The sequence below is a fragment of the Heptranchias perlo genome, chromosome 31, assembly GCF_035084215.1.
Source record: "Heptranchias perlo isolate sHepPer1 chromosome 31, sHepPer1.hap1, whole genome shotgun sequence".
NCBI classification, from domain to species: Eukaryota; Metazoa; Chordata; class Chondrichthyes; order Hexanchiformes; family Hexanchidae; genus Heptranchias; species Heptranchias perlo.
In genome coordinates, this window is record NC_090355.1 from 1,494,335 (window position 1) to 1,513,931 (window position 19,597).

Below are 19,597 nucleotides of genomic sequence, written 5' to 3' on the forward strand. Positions count from 1 at the left end.
TGGGTTCGATGCAGGGTACTGTGAGGTGTGTGTGTTCGATGCAGGGTACTGTGAGGTGTGGGTTCGATGCAGGGTGCTGTGAGGTGTGGGTTCGATGCAGGGTGCTGTGAGGTGTGGGTTCGATGCAGGGTGCTGTGAGGTGTGTGTGTTCGATGCAGGGTGCTGTGAGGTGTGTGGGTTTGATGCAGGGTACTGTGAGGTGTGGGTTCGATGCAGGGTGCTGTGAGGTGTGGGTTCGATGCAGGGTGCTGTGAGGTGTGGGTTCGATGCAGGGTGCTGTGAGGTGTGTGTGTTCGATGCAGGGTGCTGTGAGGTGTGTGTTCGATGCAGGGTGCTGTGAGGTGTGTGTGTTCGATGCAGGGTGCTGTGAGGTGTGTGTTCGATGCAGGGTGCTGTGAGGTGTGTGTTCGATGCAGAGTGCTGTGAGGTGTGGGTTCGATGCAGGGTACTGTGAGGTGTGGGTTCGATGCAGGGTACTGTGAGGTGTGGGTTCGATGCAGGGTACTGTGAGGTGTGGGTTCGATGCAGGGTACTGTGAGGTGTGGGTTCGATGCAGGGTACTGTGAGGTGTGGGTTCGATGCAGGGTACTGTGAGGTGTGGGTTCGATGCAGGGTACTGTGAGGTGTGTGGGTTCGATGCAGGGTACTGTGAGGTGTGTGGGTTCGATGCAGGGTGCTGTGAGGTGTGTGTGTTCGATGCAGGGTGCTGTGAGGTGTGTGTGTTCGATGCAGGGTGCTGTGAGGTGTGGGTTCGATGCAGGGTGCTGTGAGGTGTGGGTTCGATGCAGGGTGCTGTGAGGTGTGGGTTCGATGCAGGGTGCTGTGAGGTGTGGGTTCGATGCAGGGTACTGTGAGGTGTGTGTGTTCGATGCAGGGTACTGTGAGGTGTGTGGGTTCGATGCAGGGTGCTGTGAGGTGTGGGTTCGATGCAGGGTGCTGTGAGGTGTGGGTTCGATGCAGGGTACTGTGAGGTGTGGGTTTGATGCAGGGTACTGTGAGGTGTGGGTTCGATGCAGGGTACTGTGAGGTGTGGGTTTGATGCAGGGTACTGTGAGGTGTGGGTTCGATGCAGGGTACTGTGAGGTGTGTGGGTTCGATGGAGGGTACTGTGAGGTGTGTGGGTTCGATGCAGGGTACTGTGAGGTGTGGGTTCGATGCAGGGTGCTGTGAGGTGTGGGTTCGATGCAGGGTGCTGTGAGGTGTGTGTTCGATGCAGGGTGCTGTGAGGTGTGTGTGTTCGATGCAGGGTGCTGTGAGGTGTGTGGGTTCGATGCAGGGTACTGTGAGGTGTGGGTTCGATGCAGGGTACTGTGAGGTGTGTGGGTTCGATGCAGGGTACTGTGAGGTGTGGGTTCGATGCAGGGTACTGTGAGGTGTGGGTTCGATGCAGGGTGCTGTGAGGTGTGTGGGTTCGATGCAGGGTACTGTGAGGTGTGGGTTCGATGCAGGGTACTGTGAGGTGTGGGTTCGATGCAGGGTGCTGTGAGGTGTGTGTGTTCGATGCAGGGTGCTGTGAGGTGTGTGGGTTCGATGGAGGGTACTGTGAGGTGTGTGTGTTCGATGGAGGGTGCTGTGAGGTGTGGGTTCGATGCAGGGTACTGTGAGGTGTGGGTTCGATGCAGGGTGCTGTGAGGTGTGGGTTCGATGCAGGGTACTGTGAGGTGTGTGTTCGATGCAGGGTACTGTGAGGTGTGGGTTCGATGCAGGGTACTGTGAGGTGTGGGTTCGATGCAGGGTGCTGTGAGGTGTGTGGGTTCGATGCAGGGTACTGTGAGGTGTGTGTTCGATGCAGGGTACTGTGAGCTGTGGGTTCGATGCAGGGTGCTGTGAGGTGTGGGTTCGATGCAGGGTGCTGTGAGGTGTGGGTTCGATGCAGGGTACTGTGAGGTGTGTGTTCGATGCAGGGTACTGTGAGGTGTGGGTTCGATGCAGGGTACTGTGAGGTGTGGGTTCGATGCAGGGTGCTGTGAGGTGTGTGGGTTCGATGCAGGGTACTGTGAGGTGTGTGTTCGATGCAGGGTACTGTGAGCTGTGGGTTCGATGCAGGGTGCTGTGAGGTGTGGGTTCGATGCAGGGTGCTGTGAGGTGTGGGTTCGATGCAGGGTACTGTGAGGTGTGGGTTCGATGCAGGGTACTGTGAGGTGTGGGTTCGATGCAGGGTACTGTGAGGTGTGGGTTCGATGCAGGGTGCTGTGAGGTGTGGGTTCGATGCAGGGTACTGTGAGGTGTGTGTTCGATGCAGGGTACTGTGAGGTGTGGGTTCGATGCAGGGTGCTGTGAGGTGTGGGTTCGATGCAGGGTACTGTGAGGTGTGGGTTCGATGCAGGGTACTGTGAGGTGTGGGTTCGATGCAGGGTGCTGTGAGGTGTGGGTTCGATGCAGGGTACTGTGAGGTGTGGGTTCGATGCAGGGTACTGTGAGGTGTGGGTTCGATGCAGGGTACTGTGAGGTGTGGGTTCGATGCAGGGTACTGTGAGGTGTGGGTTCGATGGAGGGTGTTGTGAGGATTGCGTTCAGTGACTTGCTTGATACATCTATGCACTCTGATTGACTGATGTTGTCAATATCTCTTGAAGTAACCTGGGAGGAGGTGGAGTCATAAAAGTTGAAGGCCATGGTGCTGTTCACTGTGGTCAGCAGTGTCTCCCAGGTGAGCCGGAATCTGCCAAGTTGGCTGAAATCATACCTTTAATGTAGAAAAACATCCCAAGGTGCTTCACAGAGGTGTAACTTAAAAATTGGATGCCAAGCCACAAAAGGAGATAGAGGGTTGACCAAAAGTTAGAAAGAAGAGATGGATTTTAACAAGGGCCTTAAAGGAGGAGAGGGATGTTGAGGGGCCGAAAGGTTTAGGCTGGGAATTTCAGAGCATTGGGCACAGATGGCTGAAAGCACAGCCGCCAATGGTGGGGCCAAGGGAGGAGGGGGTGCACAAGAGACCAAAGTCAGGGTAACTGAGAATTTGAGGGGGGGAGAGGGATGTAGGTCTAGAGGACGTTTCAGAGATAGGGATGTGTGAGGCAATGAAGGGATTTGAACACAAGTATAAGAATTTTAAATTTGCCTCTATCGTAAGCAGATTCTCCTTACATTCTGTTTATCCTTGTCCCAAAAACTGGGCCAGGGATCAACACCCCATGGAATTCAGAATGTAGATTGTAGCAATCAAAAATACTGCTTTAAGTGACTATTTATATGGGCAAGATGAGGGCACATTATATTGCCGGCAGTAAGACCAGGGAATCCCAAGAACGTTCAATCGCATCACCATGAAATGTAGCCATTAAGCAAAACGCTGGCGTGTTCTGTGCGGAGAGTAATTAGCTGGTCAGAAACTCGCAAGAAGTAGGATCTGATCTGGCCTCTGTTTACCTGAATCATCCCAGTGGGAATGATCCTGCCAGTTGGAAAATCCTCCTTAACAAATATCAGGTGAAGACAAATTGAACTGTATTAAATTGATGTATCAAGAGAGCTGAGCCAACTCACACATGAGAACAGGACTGGCAGTCAGACTCACTCAGATCGTTTCTTGGCAGCCGATTCTGCCTTGCATCCCCCCAGAGATCAAACTCCTGCACAAAGAGGCCATTACTTAACCATCCACTGAATGAAACCCCTCCCACTGTCACCCAAACCCCCCAACTGTCAACCAAACGCCCCCACTGTCACCCAAACCCCCCAACTATCACCCAACCCCCCCCCACTGTCACCCAATCTCCCCGCCACTGACACCCAAACCCCCCGCCACTGTCATCCAAACCCTCGTCACTCAAACCCCCGCCACTGTCACCCAAACCCCCCCAATGTCACCCAAACTCCCCCCACTGTCACCCAAACCCCCCAATGAATGAAAAAACCTCAGCAACCCCACTGAGACAAAATCACCCACCAGCACCTTTCTCCCACTGAGTCAAATGTTTGCCCACATCTCCCTGACTACCCTCCACTCTAACCCTTGCCTCTTCCCACATCTCCTCCCTCTTCCCTCTGTACCTCTCTCCCCTCCCTTCAGCTCCCCTTACTCTCCCCCACATTCCTCTCCTCCCTCATCTCCTCTTCTTTCCCACTCATGATCTTTCCTTTTCTTCCTGTCTGCTCCTCTCTCCCCTCTCCTTCTCTTTCTCCCTGTCCTCTGCCCCTCTCCCCATATTCCTTCTCTCTTTCTTTCTTCCCCTCCCCTACTCTCCTGACCTCCCACTCCCTTTCCTCTCTCCCCTTCCCATTCCCTCCCCTCCTTTCCAATATTCCCTCCTTTCTTCTTATCGCATTGTCTCCTCCCCCTCTCCCGTCCCTCTCTCCATTCGCCCTCCATTCCACCATCTCGTGCCTTTCCCCCTCCTCACCCTATCTGCCCTCCTCCTTCTATCCCCCTCTCTCCTCTCCACCTCACCCCATGCCTTCTCTCCCCTTCACCCACACCAAGGCTTCTTCGACAGCACCTCCCAAACCTGTGATCTCTACCACCTAGAAGGACAAGGGTACCAGGTACATGGGAACAACACCACCTGCACGTTTCCCTTCAAGTCACACACCATCCTGACTTGGAAATTTATCGCCGTTCCTTCATCATCGCTGGGTCAAAATCCTGGAACTCCCTCCCTAACAGCACTGTGGGAGAACCTTCACCACACGGACTGCAGCGGTTCAAGAATGCAGCTCACCACCACCTTCTCAAGGAGCAATTAGGGATGGGCAATAAATGCTGGCCTTGCCAGCGACGCCCACATCCCATGTATAAAAAAAATCTGTTCTTCTCCACTCTCTCCCCCTCCCTCTCCCTTTCATCTGCCTCCTTACTCTTCCTCCACCTTGGTTCAGTTAATCCCCCCACCCTCCAACCCAGTGTTACCTGAAAAATGCCCCAGGTCTGGTCTCCCTATCTGCCATGCAAGATTGACTGTTATATTTACAGATATATACAATAAGTAGTAACAACAGGGTGACTTAGTATAATTAAGTGTGACAGCAGTGTACTGCACTGTAGATCACTTTTAATGTCATTGTACTGCTTAGATGATTGTTCGTGTATTGCAAATCTTTGAACTGTCTTATTGCTATATACAAATATGATTCTTTTTTGCCTAAAAAATAATAGCAACAAAAATATCAAAACATTTAATATGGGGCTGAGTTGAAACCAAAAACAGGAAGGAAATCTTTAAATCTCTGAGCAATCACAGCAAATAAGCAGCAGGAAAGAGCTGAAATATTTCAGGATAAATCACTGAAAAGGGGTGGGATCAGTTGCTCTGGTAAAGAGTTCAAGCTGAGAGAACAGGCAGATAAAGAGCTGAAAGCTTGGCTAAGGGCCGAAACACAGCAACAGAGGGACACACGACAGCTGCAGCAAACACAGCATCAATCGGCTCCCCGACCGTCGTGACAGAAACAACTGGAACACAGACGATGGGGTGGAAAAAAAGCGAGCCCCTTAACAGCAAAGATACGAAGGTTACGGCACAAGTAAAGCAGTGTGTTTAATCGCACTATAAATAAGTGTAACAGCAACAGTGTGATTAATCCCTCTAGAAATGAGTGTGACAGCAGTGTGTTTAATCCCACTATAAATGGTGCCAGGGTCAGGGATGTCACTGAACGGTTGCAGAACATTCTTAGGAGGGAGGGTGATCAGCCAAAGGTCGTGGTCCATATCGGTACCAATGACATAGGCATATTTTAGGGAGCTAGGAAAGAGATTAATAAGCAGGAAGGTAGTAAAAGGTAGTAATCTCCGGATTACTCCAGGTGCCACTTGAAGGTAAATCAGTGACACAGCAGTGGTAGGCATTCAAGGGAGAGATTCAAGGTGTTCAGAGTAAACATATTACACAAAGAAAAAGGGGGGACTCCCAAATCTACAGGGTTGGATAAGGCAAAAAAGGGAAGCTTATGTCAGATACCGAGAGCTCAATACTGCAGAAAGCCGAGAGGAGTATAGAAAGTGCAGGGGTGAAATTAAAAAGATTAGGAAAGCAAAGAGAGGGCATGAAATAATATTGGCAAGTAAAATCAAGGAAAACCCAAAGATGTTTTATAAATACATAAAGAGCAAGAGGATGATTAAGGAAAGAATAGGGCCTATTAGAGACCAAAAAGGTAAAGTATGTGTGGAGGCGGAAGACGTGGGTATGGTTCTTAATGAATTCTTTGCGTCTGTCTTCACAAAAGAGGGGGACATTGCAGACATTGTAGTTAAGGAGGAGGAGTGTGACATATTGGATGGGATAAACATAGTGAGGGAGGAAGTATTGAGGGGATTAGCATCTTTGAAAGTAGATAAATCGCCAGGCCCAGATGAAATGTATCCCAGGCTGTTAAGAGAAGCAAGGGAGGAAATAGCGAAGGCTCTGACCATCATTTTCCAATCCTCTCTGGCTACAGATGTGTGCCGGAGGACTGGAGGACTGCTAATGTTGTACCGTTTAAAAAGGGAGAAAGGGATAGACCGAGTAATTACAGGCCAGTCAGCCTAACCTCGGCGGTGCAATTTTATTGCAAAAAATTCTGAAGACATTATTAATCGTCATTTAGAAAGATGCGGATTAATCAAGGACAGTCAGCATGGGTTTGTTAAGGGAAGGTCGTGTCTGACTAAATTGATTGAATTTTTTGAGGAGGTAACAAGGAAGGTCGATGAGGGTAGTGCGTTTGATGTACTCTAAATGGATTTTAGGAAGGCTTTTGACAAAGTCCCACATGGCACACTGGTCAGGAAAGTAAAAGCCCGTGGGATCCAAGGGAAAGTAGCAAGATGGATCCAAAACTGGCTTAGTGGCAGGAAGCAAAGGGTAACGGTCGACAGGTGTTTTTGTGACTGGAAGCCTGTTTCCAGTGGGGTTCTGCAGGGCTCAGTATTAAAACCCTTGATTTTTGTGGTATATAATAATAATTTAGACTTAAATGTAGGGGGCATGATTAGGAAGTTTGCAGTGAGGACACCATCCAACGTGTTGTGTGGCACTACCACCGTGCTAAATGGGATAGATTCAGAACAGATCCAGCAGCTCAAAACTGGGCATCCATGAGGCGCTGTGGGCCATCAACAGCAGCAGAATTGTATTCCACCGCAATCTGTAACCTCATGGCCCGGCATATTCCTCACTCTACCATTACCAACAAGCCAGAGGATCAACCCTGGTTCAATGAGGAATGTAGAAGAGCATGCCAGGAGCAGCACCAGGCGTACCTAAAAATGAGGTGCCAACCTGGTGAAGCTACAACTCAGGACTACATGCATGCTAAACAGCGGAAGGAACATGCTATAGACAGAGCTAAGCGATTCCACAACCAGTCCTGCCACATCCAGTCGTGAATGGTGGTGGACAATTAAACAACTAACGGGAGGAGGAGGCTCTGCAAACATCCCCATCCTCAATGATGGCAGAGTCCAGCACGTGAGTGCAAAAGACAAGGCTGAAGCATTTGCAACCATCTTCAGCCAGAAGTGCCGAGTGGATGATCCATCTCGGCCTCCTCCCGATATCCCCACCATCACAAAAGCCAGTCTTCAGCCAATTCGATTCACTCCACGTGATATCAAGAAACGGCTGAGTGCACTGGATACAGCAAAGGCTATGGGCCCCGACAACATCCTAGCTGTAGTGCTGAAGACTTGTGCTCCAGAACTAGCTGCGCCTCAAGCCAAGCTGTTCCAGTACAGCTACAACACTGGCATCTACCCGACAATGTGGAAAATTGCCCAGGTATGTCCTGTCCACAAAAAAAAGGACAAATCCAATCCGGCCAATTACCGCCCCATCAGTTTACTCTCAATCATCAGCAAAGTGATGGAAGGTGTCATCGACAGTGCTATCAAGCGGCACTTACTCACCAATGACCTGCTCACCGATGCTCAGTTTGGGTTCCGCCAGGACCACTCGGCTCCAGACCTCATTACAGCATTGATCCAAACATGGACAAAAGAGCTGAATTCCAGAGGTGAGGTGAGAGTGACTGCCCTTGACATCAAGGCAGCATTTGACCGAGTGTGGCACCAAGGAGCCCTAGTAAAATTGAAGTCAATGGGAATCAGGGGGAAAACTCTCCAGTGGCTGGAGTCATACCTAGCACAAAGGAAGATGGTAGTGGTTGTTGGAGGCCAATCATCTCAGCCCCAGGACATTGCTGCAGGAGTTCCTCAGGGCAGTGTCCTAGGCCCAACCATCTTCAGCTGCTTCATCAATGACCTTCCCTCCATCATAAGGTCAGAAATGGGGATGTTCGCTGATGACTGCACAGTGTTCAGTTCCATTCGCAACCCCTCAAATAATGAAGCAGTCCGAGCCCGCATGCAGCAAGACCTGGACAACATCCAGGCTTGGGCTCATAAGTGGCAAGTAACATTTGCGCCAGATAAGTGCCAGGCAATGACCATCTCCAACAAGAGACAATCTAACCACCTCCCCCTGATATTCAACGGCATTACCATCACTGAATCCCCCACCATCAACATTCTTGGGGTCACCATTGACCGGAAACTTAACTGGACCAGCCATATAAATACTGTGGCTATGAGAGCAGGTCAGAGGCTGGGTATTCTGCGGCGAGTGACTCACCTCCTGACTCCCCAAAGCCTTTCCACCATCTACAAGGCACAAGTCAGGAGTGTGATGGAATACTCTCCACTTGCTTGGATGAGTGCAGCTCCAACAACACTCAAGAAGCTCGACACCATCCAAGATAAAGCAGCCCGCTTGATTGGCACCCCATCCACCACCCTAAACATTCACTCCCTTCACCACCGGCGCACTGTGGCTGCAGTGTGTACCATCCATAGGATGCACTGCAGCAACTCGCCAAGGCCTCTTCGACAGCACCTCCCAAACCCGCGACCTCTACCACCTAGAAGGACAAGGGCAGCAGGTACATGGGAACAACACCACCTGCACATTCCCCTCCAAGTCACACACCATCCCGACTTGGAAATATATCGCTGTTCCTTCATCGTCACTGGATCAAAATCCTGGAACTCCCTTCCTAACAGCACTGTGGGAGAACCGTCACCACACGGACTGCAGCGGTTCAAGAAGGCGGCTCACCACCTTCTCGAGGGCAATTAGGGATGGGCAATAAATGCTGGCCTCGCCAGCAACGCCCACATCCCGTGAACGAATAAAAAAAAAGGAAGTTTGCAGATGGTACAAAAATTGGATGTGTGGTTGATAGTGAGGAGGAAAGCTGTAGACTGCAGGAAGATATCAGTGGACTGGTCAGGTGGGTAGAAAAGTAGCAAATGGAATTCAGTCCAGAGAAGTGTGAAGTAATGCATTTGGGGAGGGCAAACAAGGCAAGGGAATACACAATAAAGGGAGCATACTGAGAGGTGTAGAGGAAGTGAGGGATCTTGGAGTGCATGTCCACAGATCCCTGAAAGTAGCAGGACAGGTAGATAAGGTGGTTAAGAAGGCATATGGAATATTTTCCTTTATTAGATGAGGCATAGAATATAAGGGCAGTTTGTGGTGGGGACCGAAGACAATGGTCTCAGTCTGCCTAATATTTACTTGGTAGAAATTTCTGCTCATCCGATACTGAATGTCGGACAAGCAGTGTGACAAATCAGAGGCAGTGGAGGGGTTGAGAGAGGTGGTGGTGAGGTAGAGCTGGGTGTCGTCAGCGTACACGTGGAATCTGACATTGCGTTTTCTGATGATGTCACCGAGGGCCAGCATGTGGATGAGAAATAGGAGGGGGCCAAGGATAGAGCCTTAGGGGACTCCAGATGTGACGGTGTGGGAGCGGGAAGAGAAGCAAAGTGATGCTTTGTAGGAACATCTAGCCGTAGTAGACGTTCTTTGAGTGATGGGTAGGTTGAGATTTGCAGCTGGGAAAAGCTGCCCGTTAGCAGCACATCTGACTGTACTTAAAGTCGTGCCTCTTGCACCACATGGGGGCAGCATGGCCTAAGCAACTGTGAAGAAGATTCCAGAACCTATCCATATAATAGGAACAAAGTGTATAAATTCATTGAGGGAAGTAGTGCAAAATGGGTGCCAGCGAATTGGCAGCCTGTTCTGCATTTCACCCAATTTTCTTAAAATTCTGCTGATTCGCTCTGGCCTGTTTAGTGCTGCCCTCCAAGATCAATTTATACTTCATTACGATCGCCAACCCTCCAGGATTGTCCTGGAGTCTCCAGCAATTAAAGATTAATCGAGCAACCCAGGAGAAAAATCAAATTGGGCATTTAAAAAAAAAATTTCTTTGAACACTTTTGTTTATCATTAGTTATAGAAATATTGGAGCTGGGAAAAAAGACTGTTTTTGACAGTTGGGGATGTGGGATCATGTGGTGAAACCTCCAGGAATATGTCCAACCAGAGTTGGCAACCCTATACCCCATAGGAACAGGAGTAGGCCATTCAGCCCCTCAAGCCTATAATGCCATTTAATTAGATCATGGCTGATCTGTATCTCAACCATATTTACCGGACTTTGATCCATGTCCCTTGATACCCTTACCGAACAAAAATCTATCGAAATCAGCTTGAGAATTTCAACTAATCCAGCATCCACAGCCCGTTGGGGGAGAGAGTTCCAAATTTTCACTACCCTTTGTGTGAAAAAGTTCTTCTTGATTTCACTCCTAAATGACCTTGGCCCTCTTGTTCTTGATTCCCCCATCAGAAGAAATAGTTTCTTTGTATCTACCCTATCTTATTTGAAACACCTTGATTCGATCACCCCTCAACCTTCAAATACAAACCAAGTTTATGCAACCTGGCCTCATAATTTAACCCTTTAAGCTCTGGTATAATTCTGGTGAATCTGCACAGCACCCCCTCCAAAGCCAATATATCTTTCCTGAGATGTGGTGCCCAAAACTGAATGCAGTACTGAAGGTGGGGGTCTGAGCAAGGTTGACAAAGAAAGAAAGAACTTGCATTTATATAGCACCCCTCACAACCTCAGGACATCCCAAAATTCTTTACAGGTAATAAAGAACTTTTGAAGAGTAGTCACTGTTATAGTATAGGCAAATGAGGCAGACAATGTGCACAAAGCAAGGTCCAACAAACAGCAATGAAATAGTGACCAGATAGGCTGTTTTAGTGATGTTGGTTGAGGGATAAATATTGGCCAAGCCATCGGGAAGAACTCGCCTGCTCTTCTTCGAATGGTGCCACGGGATCTTTTACATCCATCTGAGAGGGCACATGAGGCCTCATCCAAAAGTCAGCACCTCCGACGGTGTAGCACCCGCTCAGTACTGCACTGCACTAGAGTGTCAGCCTAGATTATGTGCTCAAATCTAATTTTAAGATTATGTCCTCTTGTTGGGGATTCCCGCACCAGAGGAAATAGCTTCTCTGTATCTACCCTATCGAATTTATTAACGTTTTAAATACCTCAATTAAATCACCCCTCAACCTTCTAAACTCAAGGGAATACAAGCCAAGTTTATGCAACCGGTCCTCATAAATTAACCCTTTAAGCTGTTAATGGAGTGGTAAGTCTAGTGATCCCATTTTGAGGCCCTTTCCACACCGTTTAACAACAACAACAACTTGCATTAATATAGCACCTTTAACGTAGTAAAATGTCCCAAGACACTTCACAGGAGTGTTATCAAACAAAATTTTTCACCGAGCCACATAAGAAGATATTAGGATAGGCTTGGTCAAAGAGGTAGGTATTAAGGAGCGTCTTAAAGGAGGAGAGAAAGGAAGAGAGGCGGAGAGGTTTAGGGAGGGAATTCTAGAGATTGGGGCCTAGGCAGCTGAAGGCACGGCCGCCAGTGGTGGAGCGACGAAAATTGGGGATGTGCAAGAGGCCAGAATTGGTGGAGCGCAGCGATCTCGGAGGGTTGTAGGGCTGGAGGAGATTACAGAGGGAGGGAGGGCAAGGTCATGGAGGGATTTGAACACAAGGATGAGAATTTTAAATTTGAGGCATTCAGTGTAGGTCAGCGAACACAGGGGTGATGGGTGAATGGGACTTGCTGCAAGTTAGGATGTGGGCAGCAGAGGTTTGAATGAGCTCAAGCTTACAGAGGGTAGAAGATGGGAGGCCGACCAGGAGAGCATTGGAATAGTCGAGTCTAGAGATAACAAAGGCACGGATGAGGGTTTCAGCAGCAGATGGACTGAGGGAGGTGCGGAGAGGGGAGATATTACGGAGGTGGAAATAGGCGGTCTTGGTGATGGAGAGGATATGGGGTCGGAAATTCTGGTCGGGGGGTGGGAGTTGTGGGCATATCTTCTGCCCACCTACTCCCCTATATCATGACAGTGTATTTGGGAGAGTTCCCAGGTGTCATTGGGAAGTTCCTCCCTTTATGCCCATGAAAAGCCTCAGGGGAACGCATGCCAGTTGCGACCTGGTGCGAGTCACTTTAAGGGCTTTTGAGGGTCCCAAACCTTCACGAGAATAAAGTAATCGATCCCAGAGGGTATTGATTGCCTTCTCCAGCAGGCAAGTGGCTCCAGTGGGAACCGAAGACTAACATGAAATAAATTTTTCTGGGACCCATTTGGGCCTTGAGGGCCCTTCAGGCAGAAGGGTAAGGCGATGCTGTGCCTTAGAAGGCTGGATTGGGTTGGCCTGGGCTGGGGTTGGCGCTATTGATGTGCCCTCACAGGCACTGGCAGCCTGCCCCAGATATGCAATAGACCCCATCCCTGGGATTTGGGATGGGATCTCCAGCTGGGGGCTAAGATAGACATGGGCTTCGCTCTGCCTCACTTACACAGACAGGGCGGGGCCCCAGGAATTTCTGAGCTATTTTTTCTAACCTGCCTTTTGATTCTTTGTGATTTGTGCCCTCTCGCTATCCAGTGGAAACACTTTATTTACCCATCATAACCCTTCATAATCTTGGAGACCTCTGTCAACCCTTAACCTTCTCAGTTCTAGTGAAAAAAACCCAACTTTCCAAGTCCATCTTCATAACTGTCACCTCTCAGCCACAGCAACATTCCAGTGAATCTACACTGCACCTTTTCCATTGCTTTTATATCCTTGCTATAATGAAGTGTCCAAAACTGAACACAATACTCCAATTGTGATCTAACTAAGGTCTTGTACTTGGCTTTTTGGTTTTGCATTCTACACCTCCAGATACAAAAATAAGGATCCTCCTTGCTTTTTTATGGCTGTATCTACTTGCACTGCCACCTTTAATAATCTGTAACCGCACACCAAGGTCCCTCTGTTCCTCTACTCCATTTAAACTCTTACCATTTAAGGTGAATTTACTTTCCTATGCTTGCTTCCAAAATGTATTACTTCACATCTTCCTACATTGAATTGCATCTGCCATCTCTCTTTGCCCACCCTGCTAGCTTATCTGTGTTCTCCTGCAGTTTTTCACAATTTTTGTCACAATTTGCCATACCCAATTTGATGTCATCAGCAAATTTTAGTATTGTTTTCTCAATTCCTAAGTCTGGGTTATTTATATATATAATAAATAAGAGCTGCCCCAACACGGACCCCTGAGGAACAACACTCACCGCACTGTTGCATTCTGAGAAACTTCCTTTTATCCCTACCCTTCCCTTTACTTGCAGCATCCAATCATGCCTGATTCCACTGTCCATCCTCAGACTCTCCCAGTGCTGCTTATGTTGGCTACACTGGCACCAGTCAGGGCTCAGGGCACACAAGCCCCAAAATGTCTCAGCCCTGGGGGCGCAGTCACCTTTATCAATTGGTCACCATTGGTAAAACAAAAGCACCATGGTCTGCTGCAAGCTTCTTCTCAGCTCCGACAGCTACAATGAAATCCCACTGAAAGTGTGAGTGAGGAGGGTTGAATAGGAAAATGGGTTGGAAATAAATAGAGAAGAAACTGAATAAATGTGAAGTAGACAAAATTCTGGAAGTCAGTAATTGATTCTAAAAGTAGTAAAGATCCACATCTCAGAAAAGCTGGGGTTCCCCATCGCCAGAACAGACACCTAGGCACATTGTGAGAGTTTAAGGCAAAATATTTGTTCTTTATTTGAAAGTTTCTGCAGGGAGCTGCAGTCTGGCTGATTACTACAGTTCACTTCTTCGTTCTCCCAATAATATTTTCATTTAAAGACACTTCATGGTTGTACCTGGAACCTACAAAGAAAACAGATACATAAATATGGCAGTTGCTATTTTTTCTTGAGGATGAATAAATTGGCTTTCAAACAGCTTTGCAGTAAAGCAAAGAACAGTTAGGAACTTAGGAGCTTATAGGAAATGGAAAATCTAACGGAAACTTCTAGAAACTAGATACACAGGATTCCACATAGTTCCTGTGTGTCCTGAGTGTCATGTAATGGCCATGAGTGAAGCTAAGCGTACAACCCATGAGTGATGATGCTCCAAGTAAGTTATGCTGTGTGGCGTTCAAAAGTTATTAAATGTTTTCTATCATACTGGGACCAATGTGTTGTATTCAGACAACAAAAACTTGCATTTATATAGAGCCTTTAATGCAATAAAAAGTCCCAAGGGACTTCACAGGAGCATAATCAGATAAAATTTGACCCCGAGCCACATAAGGAGATATTAGGATAGGTGATCAAAAGCTTGGTCACCAAATTTTGTGAGAAAAGAATGGTTTGTTTAAAGAATAAATGCATGATAGTGATGATTTAACATGTTAATGTATTGAGATATGGGGGTATTTGACAATTGCACCAGGTCAGTAATTTGCTAGTCATTTTGTTATTAAGAAACTAAAGTGAAAGGCCAAGGCCCCTAGCAGGACAGCACCAAGATTGAGAAGAATAAGAGATCAGGTGAATCAAAATATAGTAAGCAGGGGACACTAAGCTTCAGTTTGAAATACTAGAAGAATGTCTGAGGTAGGAAGGTCCATCCATCTATAGTCTTCTGCCCCAGGGCAGGTCCTAACTCAAGTCTCACTCACGAGATTCTTCAGTCACTTACTAGGGAAGAGTAACTGAAGCAGTTTCCCTTTGCCTTTCTTATGATTTTTATCTGAGGAGTACCTTCTCCTAGATGGAAATCTAGGCTAAAGAGCCCCACCTACCCTCTTTACAATAGGAAGAGCCAACCACTGGATGTCAATCCAGTATTCAGAGCCGGGGCTCTCTGGAGTGGGGCCTGCACCCAATCCTTCTGACGCAGAGGTGGGAAAGGAAAGAAGGTAAGGAATTCTATAATATTGAGGTTCTGGGAAAGAATGAGTTAGTGTGACAAACGGTGCAGTGAGTCTTGATTTAACTCAGTGAGCAGGTAGGAAAAGTATGTAGAATTACATTCTTGGAGCAATAGAGGAAAGTTCAGAGGAGCATTCACCATAACAGTATCATAAAATAGAGAGAAAAGAAATATTGCAGCAGAGGGGTTGGGGGGTAAGAGAGAGATTAAGGAATGAGCAATCAGACGACAAGCATCTTTCCTGTATTCTGTCAGGCATGTGAAACAGGTATTATAAGGGACTCCCCAGATATAGGGGCCGTAATCCTTAGAAGTACTGGGCTTTATAGACCATTAAGAGTTGTTGACAGGAAAACTGCTTGCCATAAAAGCCCAAGGGGGAGAAATTGGACTTGCGGCAAAACAGGCAGCAAATCGGCGGAGTGATTCCTCTACACACCGATCCGTGCCGGCCTGAGGCCTGTGCCAAATTGGCATCGGGCCTCACTTAAATGGCAGCAGTAAGCTGCAGGTGCCAAACAGGAATCCAGATGTAGCTTGCCAGCTGGACCCTGACGAATTCCATCCAGCTCCGACACTCAGCCAGCCCACAGGTAGGTCCTGGAGGGAGGGTATGCGAAGCCAAGGGTGGCAAGCCCGGACCAGCATTATTTTTTGGAGGACTCCTGCTCCTCCTGGCTCCAGAAAGTTATAACTTTCTAAAAGTTTTGTGGCCATATTTTGAGCGGATGGGTCCCTTTTAAGGACCACTGGTTAACCCACTCAAGACCTGGTAGAGATGGCACAATCTCAGCCCATTTGTAGGTGGATTTTGCAGCAGGGTCCTACAACTGGTGTAGGAACCAATTTGTATAGTAAAGCAGCCTTACACCTGTTTCAGGTGGGCAGGCTACTCTTGCCCATTTACAGGCCTTCCTAAACATGGCATCAGACAGGCCTTGGGCATCAATGGGGTGCACAAGACTCCCTTCTGATTTTCAACTCCTGGCTGCCTGTTTGCCAGGTGCAATACGGACAGCCGTGCACTGAATTTCTCCTCTCCTGGTTCATGGAGGCAGCTGCAGCAATGGAAGGAGTGTGTGAGTTCCTAATGAGACCTGGAGGAGTTCAGGATGTAGTAATTCAGCCATTTCAGTGTGACGTATCTGAAAATTTTGAGTCTAGATCTGACAGATCTGATGGGGATAAAACTTGATGTGGGTCGTAGTGGTCAAACAGAATGGAGCAATCGAGGGAGGTTCTTTACGAAGGTGACTGAGGTTAGAGTTGGAATAGAAAGGGGTCAGCTTTCTCCTTAAGAGATTCACCTACTGTACTATCAGAATGCAAGAGGGGTGGCCCATAATGCCAAACAGGACAGGATTGGTCTACTTAGTGATTTGTTGCAGGGTATTTTGTGAGAGAGGAGGAAAAGATCCAGGAGATTAGTTAAATTATTGGATCGATTAGGAATATGGATAGGTTGATCAAAAATGACGTGTGGACATTACAGAATAGGTCATAGACTGTGGCTTTGCAGTTTAGGTATCTTCCTTATTCAGTAGCTGACAATGTGGTGCGTGTAATGTGAGGATTGGAGTAAGCAGTGTAGTTTGTGGGGTGCAGTGAAGTGTGGTATGTGATGAGATGTGGGTGACATTTTAAGCCAAAATATCCCTGTTGGAAATGTTGTTAGAAATGATGGGCGCTAAATTGGGCCGTGCAGCGCCCGTTGATATGGCACTACGCGGCCTCTCGAACATCCAAGATGGCATCTTGGCTATGCACGCACGTTTCCAGCGTGATGTGCGCTGGATGCCATCTTGGTATAGGAGTTAGTGTGTGTGCAAATACCGAACGCTGGCTGCAAGTAAAGTAAGGAGAAAATGGCTACAATCAGTGTGCAACACTGATTTAAAGTGATAGACACCATTTTGGCACTTAACGCTCAACTCAACGCACAGTCTTAACCACGACTATCTGCATGTGTCATAGAGTGCCTGGAGGACCCCCACCAGTGCTATTTAAAGAGACCATGCAGGATTTACAGGTTAGTGACTGGATTATTGCTTTGGGCTGCCGAGACATTTGTAACTGTTTTTGGAGGTCACCTATACTTGAATACTAGGACGCAGGAACATAGCCTAACATTTAGAGCCAGGACATACAGGAGTGAAGTTAGGAAATGCTTCTACACGCAAAGGGTGGGAGAAGTTTGGAAGGCTGTTCTGCAAACGGCAGTTGATGCCAGCTCAATTGTGAATTCTAAGTCTGAGATTGATAGATTTCTGTGAACCAAGGGTATTAAGGGATACGGGGCTAAGGCGGGTATATGGACTTAGATCACAGATCCACCATGAGCTCATTGAATGGCAGAACAGGCTCGAGGGGCTAAATGCCACCTGCTGCCTCCTGTTATGCACCACCTTCTTCTGCAAGAAAGCGGGATGTGTGTCTGGGTGATGTGCCCGTCATAGTTGAATAGCTACCAGTGTTCGCGGCCTGTGAGTTGTGGGTGGGCGGCTTGCAACAGTGGTAATGTGTAAGGGTGAGAGGAAGCATCTGATTGGCAGAGTTGAGTACTGATGGAAAGAGTTTGTTGGTATGTGGGTGATGGGGGGTGTAGCGTGTGGTGCAGTTGGTGAGAGACACCACTTGACAGTTACCTCACTCACCTTGACCACTCATGTCAAAGCATTGAACTTCTTCCTGCACTGTATCCATGTTCGTGGTGCTGTGCGCCTGGCATTGACTTAGTCCCCCGCTGCCTCCCACTGCCTTTTGGCCATATGTCTGGAGAGCCTCTTGCCCCCCCCCCTCCCCCTGCCTGCGGATATAAGATGTCCCTCCTCCTGTCTACCTCTTGCACCAACAGAGAACCTTGGTGTATGCACTCTCGCAGGCCTGGTACCAACTCAGATCGGCAGATTGGTGACGTCTGACATGCAGATTGGAGAATGTGGGATTTAGTAGTGCACAACCTTTATTCAATGTTTTAACATAACTCATCAGTGTGTAAACATAGGGACAGGACCTGCATCTGTGTGTTATGTGTGCGACGTCTGCTCTCTGTTCAGACTCCGTGCAGACTGCAAACTGTTATTTTTAGCAAATAACAGGTACTGGCTACCTGTTGGAGAAGAGACATCATCCCTTTAAGAGATTGGGGCTGCTGGTGGAAAGTGCGAATTGCATTGAATCGATGTGCAAGGCCTGGATTTCAATGCAGGTTGACTGAGGCCGGACAAAGTTCTCGTCCTGCCTGTTCAGGGACCATTGGGCGTGGGTTAATAGTAGATCACGCTACCCGTGCCCAATAATAGGTCCTATCAAATTTTTTCCTCCGATGTACTTAAGGTTAATAGGCATAGCTCAGATTGGAGAATCATTGGAAATGGTGTAAATCAGGAGCCAGTGCTGGGTCATTTGTTGTTCTTGAAGTGCGGCCTGCAAATTTTTATACTGTTCTCTCAAGAACAAAAGTGGACCCAGCACTGACTCATGGGATAGGCCACTTCCAACCTTCTCCAATTCCTATAGGCAACGCTGACCTGTGGGGATGATGCTGTGGAGCGACACAGATGGCAATTCTCCTCACAACCCACCTCTTACAGCTTCTCCTCCACTTCTGCAACCATCAAACAGAGGGTCAGATATAGGGTTGCTCAGTAGATACATGCCTGCACCTAGGTTCCCCATGTCTTCATTTTTGCCAGCCACTTCTTAGTCCACTGCCCCTTCAGCCTCAGCAAATGCTGCTAATTGGTTGACATGTGTTTTCAGGCTCTTCAAAGGTTTCAGAATTTTTGTCTCTTTACTGTGAATTCCACTAGAATTCCACTTGTTTTGACCCCCATGGCCTGAACATTCAACGTTGGCGGGCTTAAAACGGGTGATGTTCCAATTGGACAGGTGTACAACGGGGTGGCCAATCCGATATCACCCGTTTTATCACCCGATATCACCCATTGGCCTCTGCCAATGTTGAAAGTTCTGACCCATGACTTTATATTTCAATGTCATACAATGTTTCACTTCTAGCACAAGTTGACACTTGGACCTGGGAAAAATAATGCAAATAGACTTATGTTAGAAAACTAAGTGCTATTAGCACTTTCCCATTCTGGTGGGATTTGCAGCAGTTCTTAACCATTTAAAAATGGTTTGCACCTGGTGATAAAAATCGGCCCAATATCTCTGCAGCACATCCATTAAACAGCATACTGATCCTAAAGCTAAATAAACAGTGATGAACTCATAGCACTCAGAAACAGTTTGAGTTTAACAGACTGTCTCTTTATACTTACGGTTTTGCAGTAAACAATGCATCAATATTTTCCTGAGTGTATATTTCATTGTAATCGATAGGGGAATGTATTCTACATTCCAAAGCAGAGCGACGAAAAAGAAAAATTGAAATGTTGCGTTATTTTGCAGACTATACAAGCCTGTTAAATCTATAATTAATTATCCACTATTCTGCACACTCATCTGATATAATACTCAGGAT

The 19,597-nt window shown here is 47.7% G+C and overlaps 1 protein-coding gene across 1 annotated transcript in view; it reads right to left on the bottom strand.

Annotated features, from left to right (window-relative positions):
• Positions 1-14,023: 14,023 nt before the first annotated feature.
• The window catches only part of LOC137300371 (uncharacterized), a 142,433-nt gene continuing 136,859 nt past the window's right edge, over positions 14,024-19,597 (bottom strand). Inside the window, exons 14-15 of the mRNA XM_067969455.1 lie at positions 19,395-19,466; positions 14,024-14,055 (exon numbers count right to left, since the gene is read on the bottom strand). Of these exons, the coding sequence (XP_067825556.1) occupies positions 14,037-14,055; positions 19,395-19,466 (91 nt within the window). The 3' untranslated portion in view covers positions 14,024-14,036. The remainder of the gene's footprint in view (positions 14,056-19,394; positions 19,467-19,597) is intronic.